This window comes from Cylas formicarius, unplaced genomic scaffold, assembly GCF_029955315.1.
Source record: "Cylas formicarius isolate icCylForm1 unplaced genomic scaffold, icCylForm1.1 PGA_scaffold_5__7_contigs__length_24384050, whole genome shotgun sequence".
In the NCBI taxonomy this organism is placed as follows: domain Eukaryota; kingdom Metazoa; phylum Arthropoda; class Insecta; order Coleoptera; family Brentidae; genus Cylas; species Cylas formicarius.
In genome coordinates, this window is record NW_026844341.1 from 8,721,945 (window position 1) to 8,743,420 (window position 21,476).

A 21,476-nucleotide genomic window follows, 5' to 3' on the forward strand; every position below is an offset into this window, starting at 1 on the left:
GACAACAAGAAAAAAAATTAGAAAAAGTCGATAAAGTGATAACTTTAGAAACCGCGGCGCATATGGGAATTGTGGAACGTTTTCGCTCTGTCTCCTTCTATATCACGTCGTTAGATAAGGACAATGCGTTCCTCCCAGAATTTCTGAACGCTCCTCGCGTCTTGCGCACTATGCGAGGGCTGGCTTTTGCCCACGCGCACTTTGAGCGGGATTTCGTTTGATTGGCATAGGCCGTCGCGCCGAGCTGCCATGTTTTTGTAAATCCGTGGGGTGTGTTAAGGGAATTAACCGTTCTGAATAACTTCCCCGCGCGCAAAGGTACCAAATATTCCTTTTTTAGGCGGTTTTCGTTTTTATTTGCCCTAAATTGGGACCGCAATTCCATGTCAATCGTCAATTTGCCGTCGCCTTGGTTTCCACGTTTGTTGTGCAATTGTTTTAATGGCGTACATTTGAAGTGTAATTTTTGTTTGCTGTTTTTTCTTTGATTTTAAAAGTGCGTTTTATTAGATTTCTGTCGGATTAGACGATGAGCGTAATTTTAGTTTTCTGGAATTTTTTTGGAAAGGTTTAAGATTTAAAAGTCAATTTTGATACCCAGGAACATTAATATACATATTTTAAACGTTCTGAAAAAACTATATTTTTATACTAAAATTTCGTCTTATTCTCGTTGACGCGACTATTATTTTCGGCTCAACATCAAACTGCATCATCACTTCACGAGAAAATTTGTGCATGATCTGAGACGTTAAGGCGGAAATACGCGAAAACCCGTGATGCCCTTGCCGCTATTTTTAACTTGGAAGTGCTTTAACCTTTCTTTCTTCCATTTGTAGTGCACTTTTTGCGACTTACTTCCGAACGTCTTTTGTTTTATTTTTTTATCAACCGTTTGATTTGCAGATATACAATGGGGGCGGGCAGGCGTCGAAGTTTTCCCTTTTAGAAATATCAAAACTCCCTATAAATTAAGCGTTTTGGCATCGGACATGGATTTTCCCGCGGTTTAACATGGGTTTTGGCACGGCCACCTTTTTCGCCGTACCAGTGCTTGGTATATATTTTGAAAGACAAGCCCTACAGAAGCATACCCATCCACATTTGGTTCAGTGTGAGTATGAACGGATTAGTTGATGCGTTATTGTTTTTCATTCGCTTTCAACAGAATATTATGAAGTACCCTCAGTTAGTGTCGATGCCTTCAGCAGTGTCCGATTGGTTGGAGGAACAACTCGAAGCTCGCGGTATTGATTCGGAAGTTTACACTCGTTACATCCTCAGTTTATTGCACGTGCACACCTTGGACGTTATTTATCCTGAAGATGAGGAGCTATTTACGGAACTAAAAAAGGTAGATTTTTCAGTTGCAGTTTAATTATAAATTATGTGGTGCCACCTAGGAAGGAGGGCGGAACGCTGCGTATCAAAAGCGGATCCGTCGAACTTCGAACTGGTGGAGACATGCGCAGGCCAATGCCGAACAGATTAAACGTTCGGCAGCTGTCAAATGCCTCATGTCGGCCGCTGACCAGGTAAATAGTGGGCGCTTGAGCTTATTTTGAAAGTTTTTTTTTACCCTATTAAAGAAAATATTTTTTCAAAATTTAGGTACTATTATGAAAAGTATCACTCCCTAGTTCAAGGCCTTGCATCAATCAATATGAAGATTTAATTTCAGAAAAAATATTTCCTAGCTGGGCTTTTCCATCCATACATTTTCCACAACTTTTTTTTTCCTATTTATTAATAAGAACCTTTACAAACACTAAAAAAAGGGGTAATTAAGTGCACAATCGAAAGGTGTACAGAAATGTAAAATTATAAAGTTTATATCTAATTTTATTATTTTAAATGCAACACCCTCTATATTAATGCATTTTTGGATTTCTGAGCAAATTATACTAGGCTTTTTCTTGGGTTGAGGTTCAATAATAGCAAAATTCTTTGAATTGTTAAAAATTTTATTCAATGTTTTGATCACAATGTGGATTTTTCTCAAGAATCTAAAATACATGCAAATGTTAAATAAATGAAACATTTTATATACAAATATTTACATAGCTTAGTGATATTTTAAATAACTTAGGATTAAATATTTTTATATAAAATGTTTAATTTATTTAATATTTGTATGTATTTTACATTCTTAATAAAGATCAAAATTTGAATAAAATTTAAAAAAGTTTAAAGAATTTTGCAATTATCTAAATATATAATACTTAATGTCAATAGTTGTTGAAATACCTTGATAAAGTTAAAAATTTTAAAATATATTATGTTATGGTAAAAAGAAGCCCAAGGATCATCCATGGCTATTGAAAATGGATTTGTCTCTTACAGGGTGTCCAAAACTTATTAATGAATTACGTAAATTTTGTAGATGCAAATTTTTTCCTCTGCATATACATATATTCGCCAATTTTCTAGCCATTTTGGTATTTTCAATCAAAAATCAATGCAACCTCAGAGTTCTTGCAGTTTGCAAAGTTAGGGAGCTCTGGAATTAGTGTGCTCTTCCTAGGCCTGTAGAAAGTAGATTGATTTTTACTTTGTGAATCAGACCGTAATAATGTACATCGTGTTGTATTTAAAAAAAGGAAAAAATCTTAAAGTAACCAAAACTTACCTGTTTTTTGATCATGTTTGAAAAACCACTATTAGTATGGGACGTCGACCCTTTGAGAGGGCATATTTATAACTTTCGGATACATGTGATCGACCAATGTTAAACCCGAAAACAAACATTTTTTGTCTTGCACTATCTGTATCTGTACACCGCAAATACGACTATTTTTCTTTACCACAAACAACATATTTTTTCGCTGTTGTTAACGTCCTTAGATCTGTTCCATATGTGATCTGTAAAAATACAAAATTGTCCGATTAAACGGGAAAATTTTGCCTCGCAATGATATTTTTTGACGTATTCAAATTTCGAGGTAATTTTCAATAAAAAACGAAAAAGCGTTTATCCGAAAACAACTATTTAGTGAGATTTTGTGTACGAAATTCCAAAATTTTGATTTTTTTTTTACAATGCAGCACTCTCTGTTACAAATAAAAATTACCAAATACATACTTTTGAATTTTTTATTCATTAAGTTAGTATGGTTATTGTCTCGCCAATTTATTGTTTTTTTCGGATTAATCTTGAGAAAATTGTGTTATAATTTTAATTGAAATTGAACATGTCCAACATTCTTTTATACAAATAAATAAACACAGTAACAGTGCCCGAAGTGTTTTCCGAGCGCGAGCATTGAAGATGCCAAGTGAGATCTTGGCGAAACGTCTGCAGGATTCCAGTCGGATCTCAACAAGCGAACAAGTTTTTCATTTTGATGTTCTTTAATTCGTTTATAATTGTAATTGATTATTTTTAATTAATCGTCCCAAGGAATTATTACAGTTAAAAGCTATCTTCAAATTGTGTTTACTTAAGAATTTGGACAATTTTTCACTGGAGTTTCCGAAATATGTGAAAACATATTTCTTTTTCGAGAGGTTCTTTGGTAATTTTAATAACACAGGGCGTCAAAAGTGTAAATTTCGTTCTGAAGTTTCTCATTAATTGAGAAAGTTTTTATATTATAATAATTAATAAAAATTGGCGGTTTTAGTTTTTTTGACTTGACAATTTCGAATTTAAAACTTATTTGCTCCTAGAGGGCCCTAATGTCACCTTATCGTTCGGATAAATCGTGTAGGCCGTGGGTTCTCGGTTTGAAAGTTCTTAGAAGACGTTTTTTTCTTTTTTTCTCTAAATAGGTACTGAGAGCAATATTAACCAGCAATATTTAACCATTTTACAATATGACAACATGCAGGGAAATTAGTTTTTGTTTTTAAGTGAAAACCGCTCGGCGGACTAAATAAAAATGAAATCAAATCTCCTCATTAATTAATACAAATGTCATTACTTTTTTTGTAAGGAAATCAGTGGCGTGTCACTGACTGTCTATGGACAAATAATATTTTGGTTAATTAGGTCGCCACTGCACTCGCGGAAAATAAAATATCTATCTAGACCCGGCCATTCTTTTTTAAAATAACAATGCTCGAATATCTTAAACACTAAATTAATAAGATGCGAAGAACTGAATTTAGAAACTGACGTTTAACGTCAGTTTTTAAATTCAGTCTCCTTGACAACAGAATTAATAATTCGTATAGACACAGTCTACTACAATGATAAGAAATAATTATAAAGATTTCAAAAATACACCCCAGATATTTAAAAAACAGATAAATTACTTAAGTAAAAAATGATAATAATAATTCTCTGCATGCTATCGTATTAACGATATTGTTATGCAGAGAAGAGTTCTTTTTTAAGCGAAAACCCGTACATCGGATTGAAAAAAAATCGAAAAAATTAAACTTCTTTAGAAATGATTTAAGAGAAATCAGTGGCGTACCATCAATTCCTGCCAAAATAGACATGTGAAATTCCGTAGGGCTGACATATTTAAAAAAAAAGTGATACAATTAATTAAAATATATAAAGTGGTATTATAGATATTAAGAAAATATATTTTATTTTTGAAAACTTTTATCACCCTGTAACACAAAATTTAAGACGTTAAGATGTTTTCTTTTTATAATGAACCTAAAAATCGCCCTCTTAATTATTGATATTCAAACTTTTTTTTGTTGTTTAGTACCTCTAGTTTAGACATTGCCCTTTCTTTACGAATCACGCCGTATATCTGATCTGTCCGTCTAATTTTTAACTCAGAATTTCTGAGTTATTTTCCAGTAAGACCAATTTATTTGTTAGAAATCCGGAGTTAAGTAAGAAATTTTGTTTTATTGCCTTTTTAAACTAAACTAAACTAAAAAAAATTATTGTTGGTCTCCTTTCAGCGCTTTTTTAGGAACGTGTATGAAAAATGAAGAAACTAAGTAAGAAGGAGAAAGTAAACTACTGTGTAACAATTTTTTGAATCCGCACTTGAGCATTTCCACTTTTTTTTTGTCAATTCCCACTCCTGATCACTTTATTATGTATGTTTTATTTACCGCCGTTTCACAGTTTCTTCCCCCTCCTCCGTAGTGACCGCACGTCCACCACGGTCTGCACGGTGGCCTATAGAAAGGACAATCGCAAAATATAACATTTAAAAACGTACAAAATGTAGTCACTATTTTTTCTCCTATTACTGGGAGGTATAGTGCTTTCACAATTAAACGGTTTTCGGCGTTTCCGGTTTTAGAGTTGCGAAATTGAATCGTTGGTGGACGAGCTCTGCGAGAAACTGAAAGAGGCGGACGCCCCGTCCGAATCGTCCGCGACCGAGGCGGGAAATACAAGGAAATCAGAGAAAACTAGGAAAATTTCCCCGGGAGAGTTGGCTCAACGGTACTACGCGGCGTTCCCTCCGCTCCGTCCCGGGAACGCCCGCACCGATTGCGCTACCGAAACGTCGCCGAAAAAGGGCAATAAGAGGAAAAACAAGCGTCACGTGCATCAAAACAGGTTCGCCATGTTTTCCTTTCGTACCAAATTCGGTGTCGTTTTTTTTTTTTTTAGTTTTCGAGGTGTTTTATAAAATTGACACGAGAAAGTTGGTTGAAAATAATGTAGATATTGTACTTATTATTTCAATTGTTTTATTAATATGTTATTTTGTATTTCAATTGACGATAATAAAAGTTAATAAATAAAGATATAATTAAAAGAAATATAAAAATTAATAGAACAGTAAATTTTACTCTATCAAATTGTTTTTTCAATTTCGCCTCTGTTTTGGAAAAGAATAAGAAAAAGCGGAAGCATGAAAAAGTTGATGTTTTCCTTATAAAATGACGAATTTTTTTGCAAATAATGTAGATGTCCTCATTATTCACATTGTCAGATTTTTATTAATATTTTGTTTTGTATTTCAATTGAAAATGTTAAAATAATAAGGTGAATTAGAATGAAATATAAGGTATAATTAAAAAAAATTAACAATTAAAAGAATATTATCAATCAAGTATTGCTTATAAAAGTAAGTTTATACTATTAAAACAACCACGGTTTACAAAAAAAATAATTTCGCAGTTCTAAGCAATCAAAATTTGGGAAATTCAAACCCTTTTTGGAACGAGCTGTCATTGGCTGTGACCGGTTGTGACGCCAATTCGCTAGTTAGACTACGCGCCAGCCGGACCGTAGCAGAAAAGACAACGCATTCGGTTTAGTGGTTTTAATTTTAATTTTAGTCTTGATCCTGTCGCTTGCTTTTGTTGAAAGTTTTGAAAATGACCCAAGCCGATTTTTAAGAGGTCAATTTGACTATTTACTTTTAGTGGATATGTTTATTGTGACATACAAACCATCGAAGTTTTTCTTTTGCTGAGGCTCGCGGTGTTAAAGCTGAAAGATATGTTCATAGAAAATAGCTTAGAGTTTTCTAGTTTTGAAAATTTAAATGGTATATCAAATAAAATGTAAATTATTCAACAAAATAAACCTGATTTCAAAGTATAGTGGCATTGATAACTTAAAGTATTCTTTATTTTACGTAGATCAGGAAGCCGTTCCTATGGAGACTGCAATAGGAAGGGTGCAAGTTCGAAGAGTTGAAAATATTAGCACGGTTAAGGCTAAAGTGACACCTGAACATAATGTTAACAAAAAACGATGGCTTTTATTTTCTAGTAGGCAAATAAAAAGTTTATCTGCCGTTTTACGGGTTGTACTCGATTGAACACGATTTGCAATATTGTTTTTGTGTTACACCTTTACACGAGGCAAAAATAAACGTAAATAATATAATTCTCTACCTATAACCTGAGAATAACACTATAACATGTCGCAGTATCGATCGAAAAGCAGCGGTATGACGTCACGACCATTCTCCCGCTTTTAGTGTCATTTAAAAGAAATAGCCGGGTGTCACAACTTGATTTTTTTCCCTGATATTTGGTATACGTTATTTCTATATATAAACAACTGCATTAATGAATTTAAAAAAAAACGTTCTAGTTCCCTATTGAGGAGAAGGAAATTTTACTCTATGATTTTTTTTTTCAATTTCATCTCTCTATTGATAGACCAACAAGAAAAGGCATAATCGTGACAAGCATCAAAAGTCGACATTTTCGTTATAAGACGAAAAATTTGTTTGAAAATATTAAGATAATAAGTAAAATTAACTGAAATAAAGATTTGATGGAACAATGGATAAAAATTAATAAAACAGTTTCGATCGAGGAGAATATATTTTTAAAGGAAATTTTACTCTATCATTTTTTGAAAATTTTATCTGTCAGAAAATGCTTTTTTTCCTCATAAAACGACAAATTTCTTTCACGATATCGTACTTATTATTTAAATTGGTACATTTAGTATTTTATACGTTATTATAATTGAAAATAAAGATGGAATAAAACAATGTCTGCTCCGAATTGTATTTTCTTCTGGTAAATGTCAAGAGGAATTTCCCAACATTCCAAAAGTAACAAGTTTCCAATTACGGTTAGTTTTTGGTTAACATTTTGAGGGAAATTTCACGCAGAATGCGAAAAATGTAATTTTGCAATATTTTGAACAATCCAAAAGTTATTATTGTCATTAAAAGAAACACATTATAATGATGAAAAGAGCGCCATTACTTGACGAAACAGATATTAAGCGGTTTTTTTCATTTTTCACTAATTTTATTTAGGATGTACTCGGACAACTTGAAGGCGAGAACCAATCAGTCCCGAGGGCGGGTCGCATACAAGAGGGAGCTTCGTCCCCGAAGCTTGAACAAGGAGATATTTAACAACATGACCAATTGGAAGTTTTTAAATAACAATAGCAATAACAAGGGTAAGTGTACTGTTTTTCGTCATTTCCCGTTCCTATCTTGTATCATGCAGATCGCAATAAAAGGATATTTACCAAAAAGACCCTTACTAATCTCTTTCCGATTACCCAGGCCATTACATGTACATTATTTCTTGGAAAATTTGCAGAATTTAACAATGAAAAGGAGAATCTTTAGCGATAATATTTTGAGTTAATGTCATCGGGATTAGGGGGCTAATATTCTTACCTGCTTTCTGCCCCTCCCTTGTGGCAATTAAATTGCGATAATATATACCGTCCTTGACGTTGCTCCTAAGTCAGTGGGTTAACATTGTGGTTCTGGATGTCTCAGTACGTGAATTATTTTCTAGAGTGCTGTAAAAGTTTGTGTAAGTAAATTTTTCTTCGTTTTATGTAGTTTTCGCAGTGAATATTGCGAAATTTTTTCGAACTTTGTAATTATTGTATTAATAAGAATTTTCAATGTCGACAAAATCTGTATCTTTCGTTGCCTGTGTACGCGAAAACTTTGAAAAGTGGGTAAATTAATATTGCGTTATGGCTTTTTCAAGAGAAGGATGACATACGACCATGTGGAGCAGTAATCTGGGTTGGGTTGTTTTTTTTTTTGAATTTTTAGGTCTACAGGGTGTATTCTTTACCAAAAATAATTAAACATTTTCCCCATAAGTGAGCTTTCATTATTATCTCACATTGAAGGGATATTTTGGATTTAAATGAATTCAAATTGTGAAAAACGTAGTCATTTAAGGTTGTCCATTCCAGAAATGTACACAGATATCTTACAATTTAACATTTTGGCTATGATACTGAAGCTCAGAAATTGAGAACGGAATTCACTATGTAAACCACACTGGCGCTGTAGGAATACACCAGTGGCGGGTGTATGGAATTTCACATATCTATTTTGGCATGCATTGATGGTATGCCACTGATTTCTCTTCAAATAAAAAATATTCTTACAATTTCCAATCATTTCTAAAGGAATTTAATTTTTTGCTTTTTTTCAATCCGATGTACGGTTTTCGCTTAAAAAAATTAAAACTTCTTCTCTGCATAACAATATCGTTAATATGACAGCATGGTGAGAATTACTATCGTTATTATTTCTTATTTAAGTAATTGTCTATCTGTTTTACTAAAATTCTTCAAAAACTTACGAATACGTAAACTTTGAGTTGCATTTTTGAAATTTCCACAATATTTGGGCTGATGAAAACTCCCATGCAGTTGTAGAATTTAAACACCAAGAACAGTTTTCGGTAAATTAAAGATGGAATTGTTGGAAATTACTTAATTGGTCTCCTTTTCCTGCCAGAAATGCTAAATGGCCATAATTATAGCCGGTTTTTAGAAGACTATTAATTGCCTGCTCACTTTAATGTTGTAGTAAGAGAATATTTAAATCACACATTTAATAACCGCCGAACCTCAATCATGGTCCCTCTAGGTTCCCAGATTTAAATAGTTTTGACTTTTTCTTATGGTGGCACCTTAAGAGTCTGGTTTATCACACCCCAGTTAACACTGTAGAAGAGCTGAAAAACCTTTTTTTATATTCTACTTGTTTTCAACAAAGGTTGTTATTAATTTATTAACTGACAATTTTGTTAAAAATTATTAACAGTAGGTCGTTTTTGTTTTCTTAAAATAAGAATCGTCTATTATTTATCTTGTTATTATGTTATGTTATTTCATTAAAACTGTAGAAGTGAAGAGAACAGTCTTTTAATATTTTTTTTTGGACACTAATTTGTAACTAAAAACTAGAGATTTTGTTTTAGATAGATATTTTATTTTTCACATAAAAAGTTCTCGATTTATCCAGTGCAGTGCCGACCCAAAATATTATTTGTTCACAGACAGACAGTAACACGCCACTTAACAAAAATAATGACATTTGCATTCATTTACGAGCAGATTTGATATCTTAATTTTTATTTAGTCAGTCGTGGGTTTCACTTAAAAATAAAAACTAATTGCCTAATGCTGAGAAGTGGTTTTTATTTTTTTAAATTTCTTTAGAAATGATTGGAGATTGCGAGCCGGTTTCAGTTAAGCCCTGAGGAAGCTACCATTATGATTGGCGTAACGTCAGCAAGTTTTATTAAGATATATCCAATTGAGGGACGATATGAATAATTGGCCTAGTCGGAGAGTTAAAAAATGGATTTTCCGTGTTTCAGGTCAGTGTTTGGGACAGAATCTGACCATCGAGGATGACTTCGACATGTACGAGGGTCTGCCGGTCGACATTTCCGACCTGCTGAACGAATCCTGTTCGCCGCCGAAGGGCGGGGCGACCGTCGAACTGATGAACCTCGCCAACGCCATGAACACCGCCAAGGAAAACCAGTTTTTGGCCCGCGGCACCAACATCACCTCCTCCATATGGTCAAACGTACGCTGCAGCCCCCCGAAGTCCGAGTTTCAGTTTCGCGAAGTAGAGTCTAGTAAGTTGACGACACGAATTAAATCTTTTTTGGATTGATTAGAAAGAAAGATAATAATGCTAACACTGCAAATCACAGTATCGAATGCATACATTATGCACTATATTATTTAATAACCCCTTTCTGACTTTAAATAAGTTGTGCCAAAAGTAATTAATGAAGTAAGAATTTTCTGCGTTTTCAACAGATTCTTGGCCCAAATTCATCAGTCAGAATGAGACGAACACTGTCGCGGAAAGGAAATCCGTCTTCGACGGTTTGCACGCGTTACCGCCAGATCGCGCTTGGGACGATTCGGATCTGGCCGCTGCGTTGCACGAAAACGAATGCCTCTTCGATATGCTGACCATCAGTTTCATGAAGGTCAATCACGATAAGGTACGTAGGCGCATTATTGTTTTTGAAACGTCGATTTTGTTTCCCATTAAGGGGCACGAAGTATGATAGGGAAATACAACAACAAATATATGAACAAGCAATTATAAATCGGCTAAGAGAAAATCCTGGAAATTATTTTTTCAAATAGAATCGCTAAATATCGAATTGAGTATTCCTATACTCAGAGAAGAAAACGTTGTAAAATAAAATAATTATATAAGATTAAGATTAAATAAGATTTTGCTTCATTGGTGCTTTCTAATAAATCAATAAGAAGCTATATGAAATATTCTCTTCTAATTCTAATTAGCATTAGCAATATAATTTTTAATACTTACTCTTATAAAAAAAAAATTGTCTGCGTTTGGATTGAAAAGGAAAATTATAAGACAAATAATGAAATAATCACCGCAAAATGTTATTTTAAACGTTTAAGACAACAATTTAAACATGTTATAGATTTAAATAAAGAGGCCATCATTATAAATTGTAAGAAAAGTCCTTTTTTTTCTCTTAACTCTCTCCTTAGACTAGAAAGTCCTATTTTTTAGTTTTCGGCATATGCAATATTAATATAACAGGTTTTCTTATAAAATATGATATTTTTATTGGAATTTCCCACGACATAACCAGTAAAACAAACAGATTTTTTTCAATCGTACCTAATTAATTGCCTTTACTTAGGTTTTGGAATAAATCGATTAGTGAATGTTTACTTTTAAACTACTCAGACTTGACAAACCATTAAGGTACCTCTTGAAATTGTTATACAATCAACTAAACCATCTAAATAAGTTGGAAAAACGTGAAGTTTGTCTGATTTTTGATTAATATATAATAACAATTATATGTAAATGTGTAAATTAATTTACTTCCTATCTATCCCCCCAAATGATCCGTATTTATTGTTTACCATTCTTGTGGATTCCTCCTGCGTCGCTTTTTGTTGGATCGAACGTGCCGACGTTTTGCGAATTGTCATTTTGGTTTCTTCAGAGCAAGAAACGCCAACAAGTTCGATTGATCTACAACCGACGCAGGACGAATCCAGAAGTTTGAAGGATCAGTATTTATTTGTTTTGCGCAGGAGTGCAGCAGCTTTGCCGAGGTGAAAGAGTGCGCCAAGAAGCCTTTCAGCCTGTTCAGCAACAACGCGCGGATGGCGATGGCGGAGTTCAGCGGGCGCGACGGCCTGCCGCATCGCCATCTTGAAAAGGACGACCTGCTGACGTCAGAACGGTCGCACTTTAAACCTATTAAAGATCCGGTTGACGAATGCGACTACGCGGACGGGACTACCTTCGTCATCAACGGAAATCTAGAAAAGGTAAAACGATTCTCCTTCCCTATTGTTTCTCTTTGATTTAGGCCACAATTGAAACTGTTATCTCTTCATTTTTCATTTATCTAATGAGGATATCGGGATCAACATTGACGTCGTTTAACAGCTCTTGAGCGATGCTCCTTTGACGGTCCTTTTGTTCAAAATTAAGCAGTTTCGGAATAGATTTTTCTGCTACACGTTTCATGCCCAAAACTTCGGAAATAATGATTTGTTTCACTTCCTCAAGGCTTTCATCAGTTATTAACGTGTTGGGGCGTCCAGAGCGACTTTCGTCATCTGCATCTTCTCGGTCACCTGGGATCAGCTTCCACTTATAAACATTTTTTTTTTTTGCTCAAAGTAGATTCATCATATGCCGTGACCAACATTTTAGGTGTTTGGCAGCACTGTTATTCCGTTTTACACAAAATTTAATGCAAATTCTTTGATCCATTTTTTTTTTACAGCAGAAAATCGCCATGCACACAAAACACAAACTTGCAAACTGGCTGAAACTGTAAACATATGTTAGGGACATGTGTACCAAATAAAAAAAAATATCGAAGATCGAATGTACGTAGCCCGCCCAATAACAAAAGTCACCTTACTTTTTGAACACTCCTTGTATATATAAAGTTTAAGTGAAAAGGAGAACAGATAATATATAGGTAAATACAAATTGGCGATCCCTTCTCAATTTTTTTTTGTGTAATTTCCGTGTGAGTTTATAGTAAGAATGCGAGGCCACACGAGCCGGATATTTGACACTCCGGGGCTTTGCAGGTCGATTACGGGCGCAGCGCTAGCGGCTCTATGCTGTTCGAGACGGAATTCGGCCAGAGAAAGTTCCGCCATTACCACAGCTCCGAAGACGAACCCGATCGGTCGTTTGAGGTCGGTTCGGGTTTGGATTCCGAATTCGTGCTCAAATATCAGGTGAAGCAAATCGACAAGGCTTGCCAAACAGAAGGGGAGGCGATCGTTGCTCTGACTTCCTCTTTGCAATCGCCAAGCTTGCCTACGTACGGTTCGGAACGTTTCGGAGAGGTGAGCGCGCAAATAACTTTAAAAAAATGCAAAAACGCAGCAAACAAATAACGATTGTAACGTTGAACAGTACGGTTGAGTATGATTTTTTTTGTTTTGGGGAATTCGTCCTTTATGGAAACTAAAGGGATAGAAACATATTTAATACGGATTACGAAATTTTTAAAATATTACTGGGAAAAAAAGGTCCTTAGTCGTCTTCCTTCTGGGAGACGATCCCAGATAATATATTCATTCATAAACAAAAAGAATGTTTTTTCAAATTTTTGGAGCACCTACTACATTTATTTATTTTATAACTTAAACATAGATATGGGATATTTATTCTTTGTTAATTTGTTTTATGTGCTTTGTAACCTATACATGTTGCAATTTTTTCGAAATTTTGTATATCTCATGAAAATACTGCAAAATATGTGATCCGAACAAAACAAACTCTGAACAAACTTTTTACTAATCGACGAGATGTCACAAAAACAGGTTTATCGAAAAATGATCGAAATTACTGTACTGCACTGTTCGCCATAAGAATGGATTTTTGTGAAGTCAAAAATTTCGATAAAAAAATAATTGCTACTTAAGGGCGGGTGGAGGGACATTGATCGTTTCCTTTAATAAGAAATTCTACTTTCCCGAACCAACGTGGACATTTTTGAAGGGTAAAAACGCCTGACTGAGGGAAATATAAGTAAAAAATGTGTTTTTGTCGAAAAATTATCTTTATTTTCAAAAATAACATGTATGTTGATTGTACTGTTCGTCGTTCGTGAAGAACGATTTTTGTAACGGGGTCAAAAATTTAGAAGAAAACGATAGAACTAAAGAGTTGGGGGAGGGGTGATGTGACATATGTCCTCTGTTAATAAAAATTACAACTTTCTCAATCTTGTACTTTTTTGAAGGATAAAAACGCCTCCTGAAAGCAAAATGTAAGTAGAAAATTGTCGAGAATTTATCAATATTCTCAAAAAAATATATACATTTTATAATTATCTAGATTGAGCTGTTCGATTTTTGTAAGGGGGTGAAAAATTATGAGAACAAAAAAAATTACGACTAAAGGCAAGATATTTGCGCTATTGACCTGTCCCTTTAATAAAAATTTTAACTCTCCCGGACGCTTTTTTTTTAAATATAGAAGGTCCTCTGGAGGCGTTATATAGGTTAAAAATGGGTTTAATCTAAAAATTATCGATATTTAAAAGAATTACATTAGAATCGCCACATGAAAATCGCCCCTTCAACAGTTAACGCGCTCCCTCGGAATTCCATTTTTGGCCGGAAAACCGGCTCAAAACTCGATGGTCAATTTTACATGTTTGCATACTTTGATTATTACTGTATCGCACAGTAATGTACTTTTCGCTGTGAGGATCGATTTTTGTGAGGGAGGTGACAATTTCGAAAAAAAAAATTATTATTTTATAAGTTCATAAGTGATTTATAATTTGTTTTTTCGAAGGAGTGGGCCTTGGATCGATGCAGGGCCGCCGCCGACGTCAGCTGGAACAACTATTCGAGCAAAAAATCGGATGTCGGCGTATTGGATGGCGTCATGGACGAGGTGTCATGGCCTTACGTTACGAAATCTTGCGACAAATGCGCGGGCGATGACGACGAGGCCTGGAACACCGACTGGGGCAAGCAGCTAGAAACGTTCGATACGGAAAACGTGATGAACATATGGAACGGCAACAAGGTAGGTCGAGAAACAATAGAAATCGATGTTTGACTTTATGTTGCTTTATTATCTTAAAATCTTCGAAAACCAGAACTGAAACTTATAAGGGACAAAAAGAAGTGTAGTAATAATAAGAATGATAATTTATGACAATTTTTTTTTTCAAAGAAACATTCACAGGCTACTGTAATACTTTTTACAAAGCTTCTGGATTCCTCCTGCGTCAGTTTTTGTTGAGTGGAACTAGCTAACGTTTCGCCAATCATCCTGTTGGCTAGATTTCTATAGACTCTCGGATTTTTCGTTGGTAGAATAACTGATTACATGCAAGAATTTTAGTTTTATCGAATAAAATTTTATGTCCGGTTTGGTGATTGTGTTCGGCAACTGCTGATGAGTTTATTTGTCCTAGTCTTAAGGATCTTTCATCTTCTTTTACCTGTCGCCAATATGGGAATCAGTCATTCGAGACGGTGTTTGTGCCCCTCATTTAGCTCCGCCCCCTTCAAACAAATAAAAGCAGCTACAGAGTCAAATGCGAGCCAGTTTCAGTCAAGCTCAGAAAAAGCCAACAACAGGATGATTGGCGAAACGTTAGCTAGTTCGAGTCAACAAAAACCGACGCAGGAGGAATCCAGAAGTTTTATAAAAAATATAAATAAATGACGTTTTTCAGGTGTGTCACGCGTGTCTGAAACTGAACAACACCGTCCCGCGGGACGATATGCGGCAGCGGCAGCTGCGTCTGGAAACAATACGGGACGGCGAGCAGCTGATGTCCGACATCAGGACGATACACAACAGGAACATGGAGTTTTCGGTGCCGGTGCTGGCCCGGTTGGGGGCCGTCGAACCTCCCGACCAAAGGAAACGTCGCCACAGGTAAAAATCAACTTTCTCGGACGACGTGGTATTAAATAAATAAAAGCCCAGCCCGGATTCGAGGTCTTACCGAAAAATTATTGATATTAATTGAATTTTCCGGACCGCTTTTTCAGAAAATGAAAACGCCCCTGGAGGGCGGTAACAAAGGGATTTTATCTAGGAATTGTCAATAATTTTTTGACATTTCCAAAACATTACGATGGATTCAACTTTCCGACCTTTGAAAATTCCCCTATACTACAGTTTAGCCGCTTTCGAGAAATTGCCTTGAATCTCCATTTTAGGCCGGAAACCCGGCTCAAAATTTATTAAAATTACAAAATGAATATGTTGCATACAATAGTTAGTTCATCTTCTATCTGACAGTACCGGGAAATCGATTGTCGATTGTATTGTTCGCCGTGAGGAACGATTTTTGTGAGGCAAAAAAGAAAAGAACTAATTTGACTGAAGGGTGAGGAACTTAACCACATTTAATTAAAATCTCAGTTTTACCGGACCGGCTTTTAACTGTTTTAAATGTAGGTTAAAAATGGGTTTTAGTGATAATTTATCGATGCCAGGTATAAAAGTCGAAAAATTATCGACATTTATTGACTGCTACCTTTAACAAAACTTTCAACTTTCCGGGACCAACGTAGGCTTTTTTGGAAAATAAAAACGCCCCTGGAGGGTGGTAACAAAGGGGTTTTATCGAAAAATATCGTTAATTTGTAAATATTTCCAAAAGATTACCCGCTTTCGAGAAATTACTTGTTACTTGTTTCGAAAAACCGGCCCAAAATTCGACGATTGATTTATTAAAATTACAAAATGGATATGTTGCCTGCTATAGTTCATCCTCTATCGTTCAGTATCGAGAAGTCGATTGTAGATTTTTTTGAGTCCAAAATTTTGAAGAAAAAATAGACAAGTGGGACTAAAAGGAGAGGAATTTATCTACATTTAATCAAAATTTCAACTTTCCCGGATCAAGGTAGGCTTTAACCACGTTAAATGTAGGTTAAAAATGGGTTTTGGTATAAAAATCGAAAAATTATCGATATTTATTAACCTCTACCTTAAATAAAAATTTCATTCCCGGACTAACGTCGATTTTTTTAAAAAATAAAAACGCCCCTGGAGGCAAAAATAGGGGTTTTGTAGGTAAAAAATGCAGCAGAAAAATCTTACAACCAATATTTCCAGTAATAAATCAAACCTTCCAATGGCATTTTCACAAGTCAAAATTTGGGAATTATAGGAGGGTGGACAGACTTAGCCCCAGCGACAATGACCCGTTTCCTAACGTCAAAAAAATGTACGTTTAAAACTGCTATAACCAAATTAGATTATGTTGGAAAATAAAGCTTTTTTTTTAAAAAAACTTCGTAACTGTGTAAATAGCAAAACGAGTAGAGATTGGAGATATTATTAGTACAAAACGATTAAGATAGTAAAGTTTATTATGGTCTAAATGTGAAAATCGTCGGTTTATAAAAGTCTAATTAACGAGCCAATAATTTCAAATCTTTTCGAAAACAGCACCTTTTTCGCAAATGTTATTTTTTTATTGTCTTTGTTTAATCGGATACCTTTTTGAATTCAACCAAACTATTTGGTTTGGAAAACTTTGAAACCGTAATAACTTTGAGGTGGAGAACGTCCCCTTTAAAATGAAAAATTTAAAGGAAAACAGTTTATTTAAGTATTCCGGCTAGTCCATCTAAGTAATTTAATTCATATTTCCTTAAATTGGGACGCACCAAAAAAACTCAGACCGGGAAATCCGGCACAATTGTGCGAAATTTATTGGCATTTTCGAAAATAACCAGTTTTTTTTTATCATCAACAAAAACAGCCAGGTAGAAACTAAATTCCGTCTTTTCAGTTATATGGACAATGCGACGGATTCGTGGAGTTTTGCCACCCGCCTCCAGGAGGACTGCTTCGTCCGGATGTCTGCCCTGCCCACCCTACGTTCCGTTACCCTGTAAATAAAAGCGAGACGGAACGTGGGGGCCTGGCGCCGCCGCCCCCGCCTAGTACATAGTAGGTTATGGGAGTTCGGTTCGTTTTTTTTTTTAAATCTAAGATTAACCTTTGACGAGGCCGCTGCCAAAGCGCAGTCACGTGACACCTGACCCGTTAGTGCGATCTTGCCGTGTTTGAGGTTAGGAATTTTTTTTTTGTGGGCGGCAAAAATCTCCCCGAAGGCTTCGGACGGCTCGAGAATTGACGACGACTGCCATATTAGTTTTAGCGCAGCGGAGTGGGCGGGGCCTCTCGAGCCGGCGGGGACATTTCCGGCTAGTATGACGGCGAAGTAAAATTGACGTCATAAATTTGACTGCAGTATCGAGTGACATAATTTTAGGACATCACAAGGTGCGGGAAAATTTTTCGGAAAAGGAATATCACTTTACCTACGTGCTGGATATTCAAAATTGCAAACAAAAAAGTTTACCACTATATTTACCATTTTTAACGTTTCAATGTTGTCGAAAACATTATTTTTTAACATTTTTAACAAGTTTTTCTTGATTGTTGTGGTAAAAAGAATCGTAACAGATAAAGATTTTATGCAGTGAAATAAGTGAGAATTTTTTTAAAAATTGAAATATAGAAATATAGTACCGCAACTCTCTTTAAATCGGTACAAATACTGGCTCTGAGGTGCGAAACCACTGAAAAGCCGCCAAAAATAAAATATAGGTTTTTGTTTACTGTTATTTTTGAAGAATAAGTAGGAATTTCCGAAAAACAAGTCGGAATTTAGATAAATCGGATTATTTTTGTTTCTGGTCAAAGGTAGGTTTTTGACTTATTTTGATTTAAAAGGTTAAAGAAATTTTTTGGATTAATACTTTAAAGAAACAATAAACAAATCAATATTCAACAATAACAATTTTGGTAATGGTAATTGAAAAAATTCAAATTAAACGTTGGGATTTCATAATATTTTGATGTCCACTACCTCTCTGATGTATCGCTTGCCAATGTCCTTCCTGAGAAATTCTAACTTGTTTCTCAAAAATTCTGAATTGTTTTTCAGAAATTCTGACTTGTTTCTCAGTAATTCAGACTTGTTTTTCAGAAATTCTGACTTAATTTTCAGAGAGTCAGACTTATTTTTCAGAAATTCGGGCTCGTTTTTCAGAAATTGTGATTGATTTTTTCAGAAATTCTGACTTGTTTCTCAGAAATTCTGACTTGCTTCTCAGAAATTCTGACTCGTTTTTCATAAATTCTGACTTGTTTCTCAAAAATTAAGTTAATCTATATAAATTTTAATCCTTGCTTCTTTGGTTCACCATTAAGCTCTGCATATTTGGAAAAATCAGATAGTTCTATTTGTAGCTCTTTGTGAAGTATTTCCCATTTTTTTATTATTCCCGTCCATCCTAATTTTGTCTTGGTAGAATAAATAAATGTTTTCTAGTTGATGATAAATAACATCTCAAATGTAGGTAATATGACGTCGGTGACATAAAACTTTAGGTGACGTCTGCCAGCCGGGAATCATAGCTTAGAAAAATAAAACGCGTCTCGCCAGATGTTTTATTTTTGTAAATAGCGTCGTGCTAGGGGCCTCTAGCGGAGTCTCGCTGTTTCGACCGTCGTATATAATCTCTCAAAGTGTGGTAATCGAAGACGAATGACCTTGAGGCTCGTAGTTCGATGGGTAATTCTGCACCAAATTGAGAAAATAATAACCTGTGCGTTGTAGTTCGATTGATATTTTTAGGAGAATTTTAAATTTGAAGCTAATAAGCAACGACGAACCTCAGTCGCTGGGCGTTTTTGTTACTACCGTTTAAAAAAAAAGCGGGTAGTGTAAGGGAGAGATTTTTTTTTGAAAACGGAAAAATTCGTTTGTTTTCGTATTGTATTTTTCTCGTTTCCGGTTGAGTTTTTTTTTTGTTTGTTCTTTTTTTAAGGAGTTCCGGTCCATCGGTAACTGGGAAGGGTTGATTTTTGAATTTTGGAGCGTCGTTTAGGTTAAATTGTTGGCCGGAGTGCGGGGGAAAACCACGACCGTGGCGCCGCCTCCGGCTCTCGCGGTAACAGAAAAAAAAATAACAAAAAACGTATACAAAAAAATATATATAAACGAATGAATTAATCATAAAAAAAAAACAAATAAAATTCCCTTAGGAGTAGGGTTTGCGATCCTTGCCCCGATTATTTTGAAAAACGGGGCAGCTGACGTAATTCGATTGAGTTATCGAAAAGTTTCGTGTGCCTGGTAAAATGGTGTCCCCTGTGTGTGTGCGCGCGTGTGTGTGTGTGTGTCTGTTCGCGTGGATAAATGTAAAAATTCGTTGAAATATTTTTTCTTTGCTTCTCTCACGAAATAAATGAGATGGACTTCGGTCGAATTTAATGAAATTTTAGGAATTTTTTCGAAAATGCCCAAAACAACTGCTTATTAAGCAAAGTGTGACATAAAGTACAAATGATTTTGCGTTGAAAAAATATAGAAAATATCCAATAACTTGCTATCCAGAGCATTCTACTTTGTATGTGATACCCAGTCAAAAATAGTCATTCTAAATATCATTTAAATATTTTTTTTATTTTACCTGACCATTTTATTTTCAATGCGGCGTGGAGTAAAAGGTAAAAGATATGTTTTTTTGTAAATTTCAAATAATTTAATTTTTATTATTTAGGCCGATATAATTTAAAAAAAAAGGTACCTATTATTTATAAAAGTTTGAATAATTTTCAACATCTGTAAGGTAGTTTATTTCGACTATTTTTGACGACGATGTTTTTCCGCAACATCTGATGAGGCGGAGCAGTTTTCAATATTATTTAAAATGCAGAGAAAAATTATTAAAACTCATGCAACTAATAGATGCTTTTCGTATCGGTTGTGTATGATAATTAAACTTGTTTGTTTTTGAGAAGCAATAAAAAAAAACAAAATAACTTTGGAAACATTCGGAAATTAAATTTTTTGAACATAAAAACAGTACTTGGTCCGGTAAAATGCTTTTTGGCAAACTTTGGCATCCGGTAACAATTTAAAAAAATAATAATGAAATTTCGTTAAATTCGGGTAAAATCCATTTTGGTCATGTATTTCGTGTCACTAGCGTCTGGCTCGCCCGTGGGCAAACTTTGCTTCCGGAGTGAAATCATTTAATGTCATTGGTACATTACCATATGCAGTACTGAAGTCCAGTCAGAAAACTAATTTCGTGCTGTAGATCAGTCAAAAATTCTATATCTACTCATATACTCGAAAATCAAACCAGATAAAACTATCAAACGTATAGTTTTGGTTTTTTTTATTATTTTGAACAAAAATTATACAAAATTGACATTCGTAGGTTTCCGAAACATTTTTGTTGAAAAAATCGATACAATGAACAAAATGATGCAGAATAGTTAATATCGTCCGTTCCAAACATCTTTGTTTCGCAATTCTAAACTACATCTGGTAGGTGTCAACTATTTCTGCTACTTTAAATCGAAAGCATTGCAAATAAATAATGCCAGAAAAAGTTGAGAATCTAAATTTTAAATCTTTTTTTCCAAATTCCTGAGCAAAGTTCACGGGCGGGCCAGGCATCGTGCTTTTTTTTCTTCAAAACTGTGCGGCGATGCGTGACAAAAGAAAATTTCGTTATAGTAGAATTGAGAAAATATAATCGGTGCGGTTGGTACAAATAACGTAGAATTTAGCGTGGTTTACGTAGCGGAAAACAAAAAAAAAACAAAAATCTAAAATCTAACCAACCCACACTGTTAACGTAGCTTAAGAAAAATATCAGCTATATTTAATTTTAGCCTAGTATAATTTTTATCCGATAACTTAATATTGCCTTACCAACTTAATAAGTGTAGTATCGTCACCTCGGGCCTTTTTTTATAAGTGAATACATATTGTCGGAAGATTTTTCGCTGTTT

At 34.7% G+C, this 21,476-nt stretch overlaps 1 protein-coding gene across 2 annotated transcripts; it reads left to right on the forward strand.

The window, feature by feature from the left end:
* Positions 1-179: 179 nt before the first annotated feature.
* On the forward strand, positions 180-21,289 carry LOC132702610 (uncharacterized). Of its 2 annotated transcripts, XM_060671369.1 has the most exons (13): positions 180-318; positions 907-1,114; positions 1,169-1,354; positions 1,404-1,535; positions 5,220-5,482; positions 7,659-7,807; positions 9,994-10,260; positions 10,448-10,638; positions 11,726-11,965; positions 12,746-13,009; positions 14,472-14,708; positions 15,367-15,572; positions 17,446-21,289. In XM_060671369.1, exons 3-13 carry the CDS (start codon positions 1,175-1,177, stop codon positions 17,549-17,551), a joined length of 2,235 nt encoding a protein of 744 aa, XP_060527352.1. In that variant the 5' UTR covers positions 180-318; positions 907-1,114; positions 1,169-1,174; the 3' UTR covers positions 17,552-21,289. The 2 variants fall into 2 exon arrangements, with proteins under 2 accessions (XP_060527352.1, XP_060527353.1); XM_060671370.1 differs by lacking the exon at positions 1,404-1,535.
* Positions 21,290-21,476: the final 187 nt, after the last annotated feature.

Excerpts from the sequence above, each read along its gene's own strand:
- LOC132702610 (XM_060671369.1), top strand. The coding sequence starts at position 1,175 with ATGAAGTACCCTCAGTTAGTGTCGATGCCTTCAGCAGTGTCCGATTGG. Across the intron at positions 1,355-1,403 it reads TATTTACGGAACTAAAAAAG|GAAGGAGGGCGGAACGCTGC; the intron begins GTAGATTTTTCA and ends GGTGCCACCTAG. Across the intron at positions 1,536-5,219 it reads TCATGTCGGCCGCTGACCAG|AGTTGCGAAATTGAATCGTT; the intron begins GTAAATAGTGGG and ends TTCCGGTTTTAG.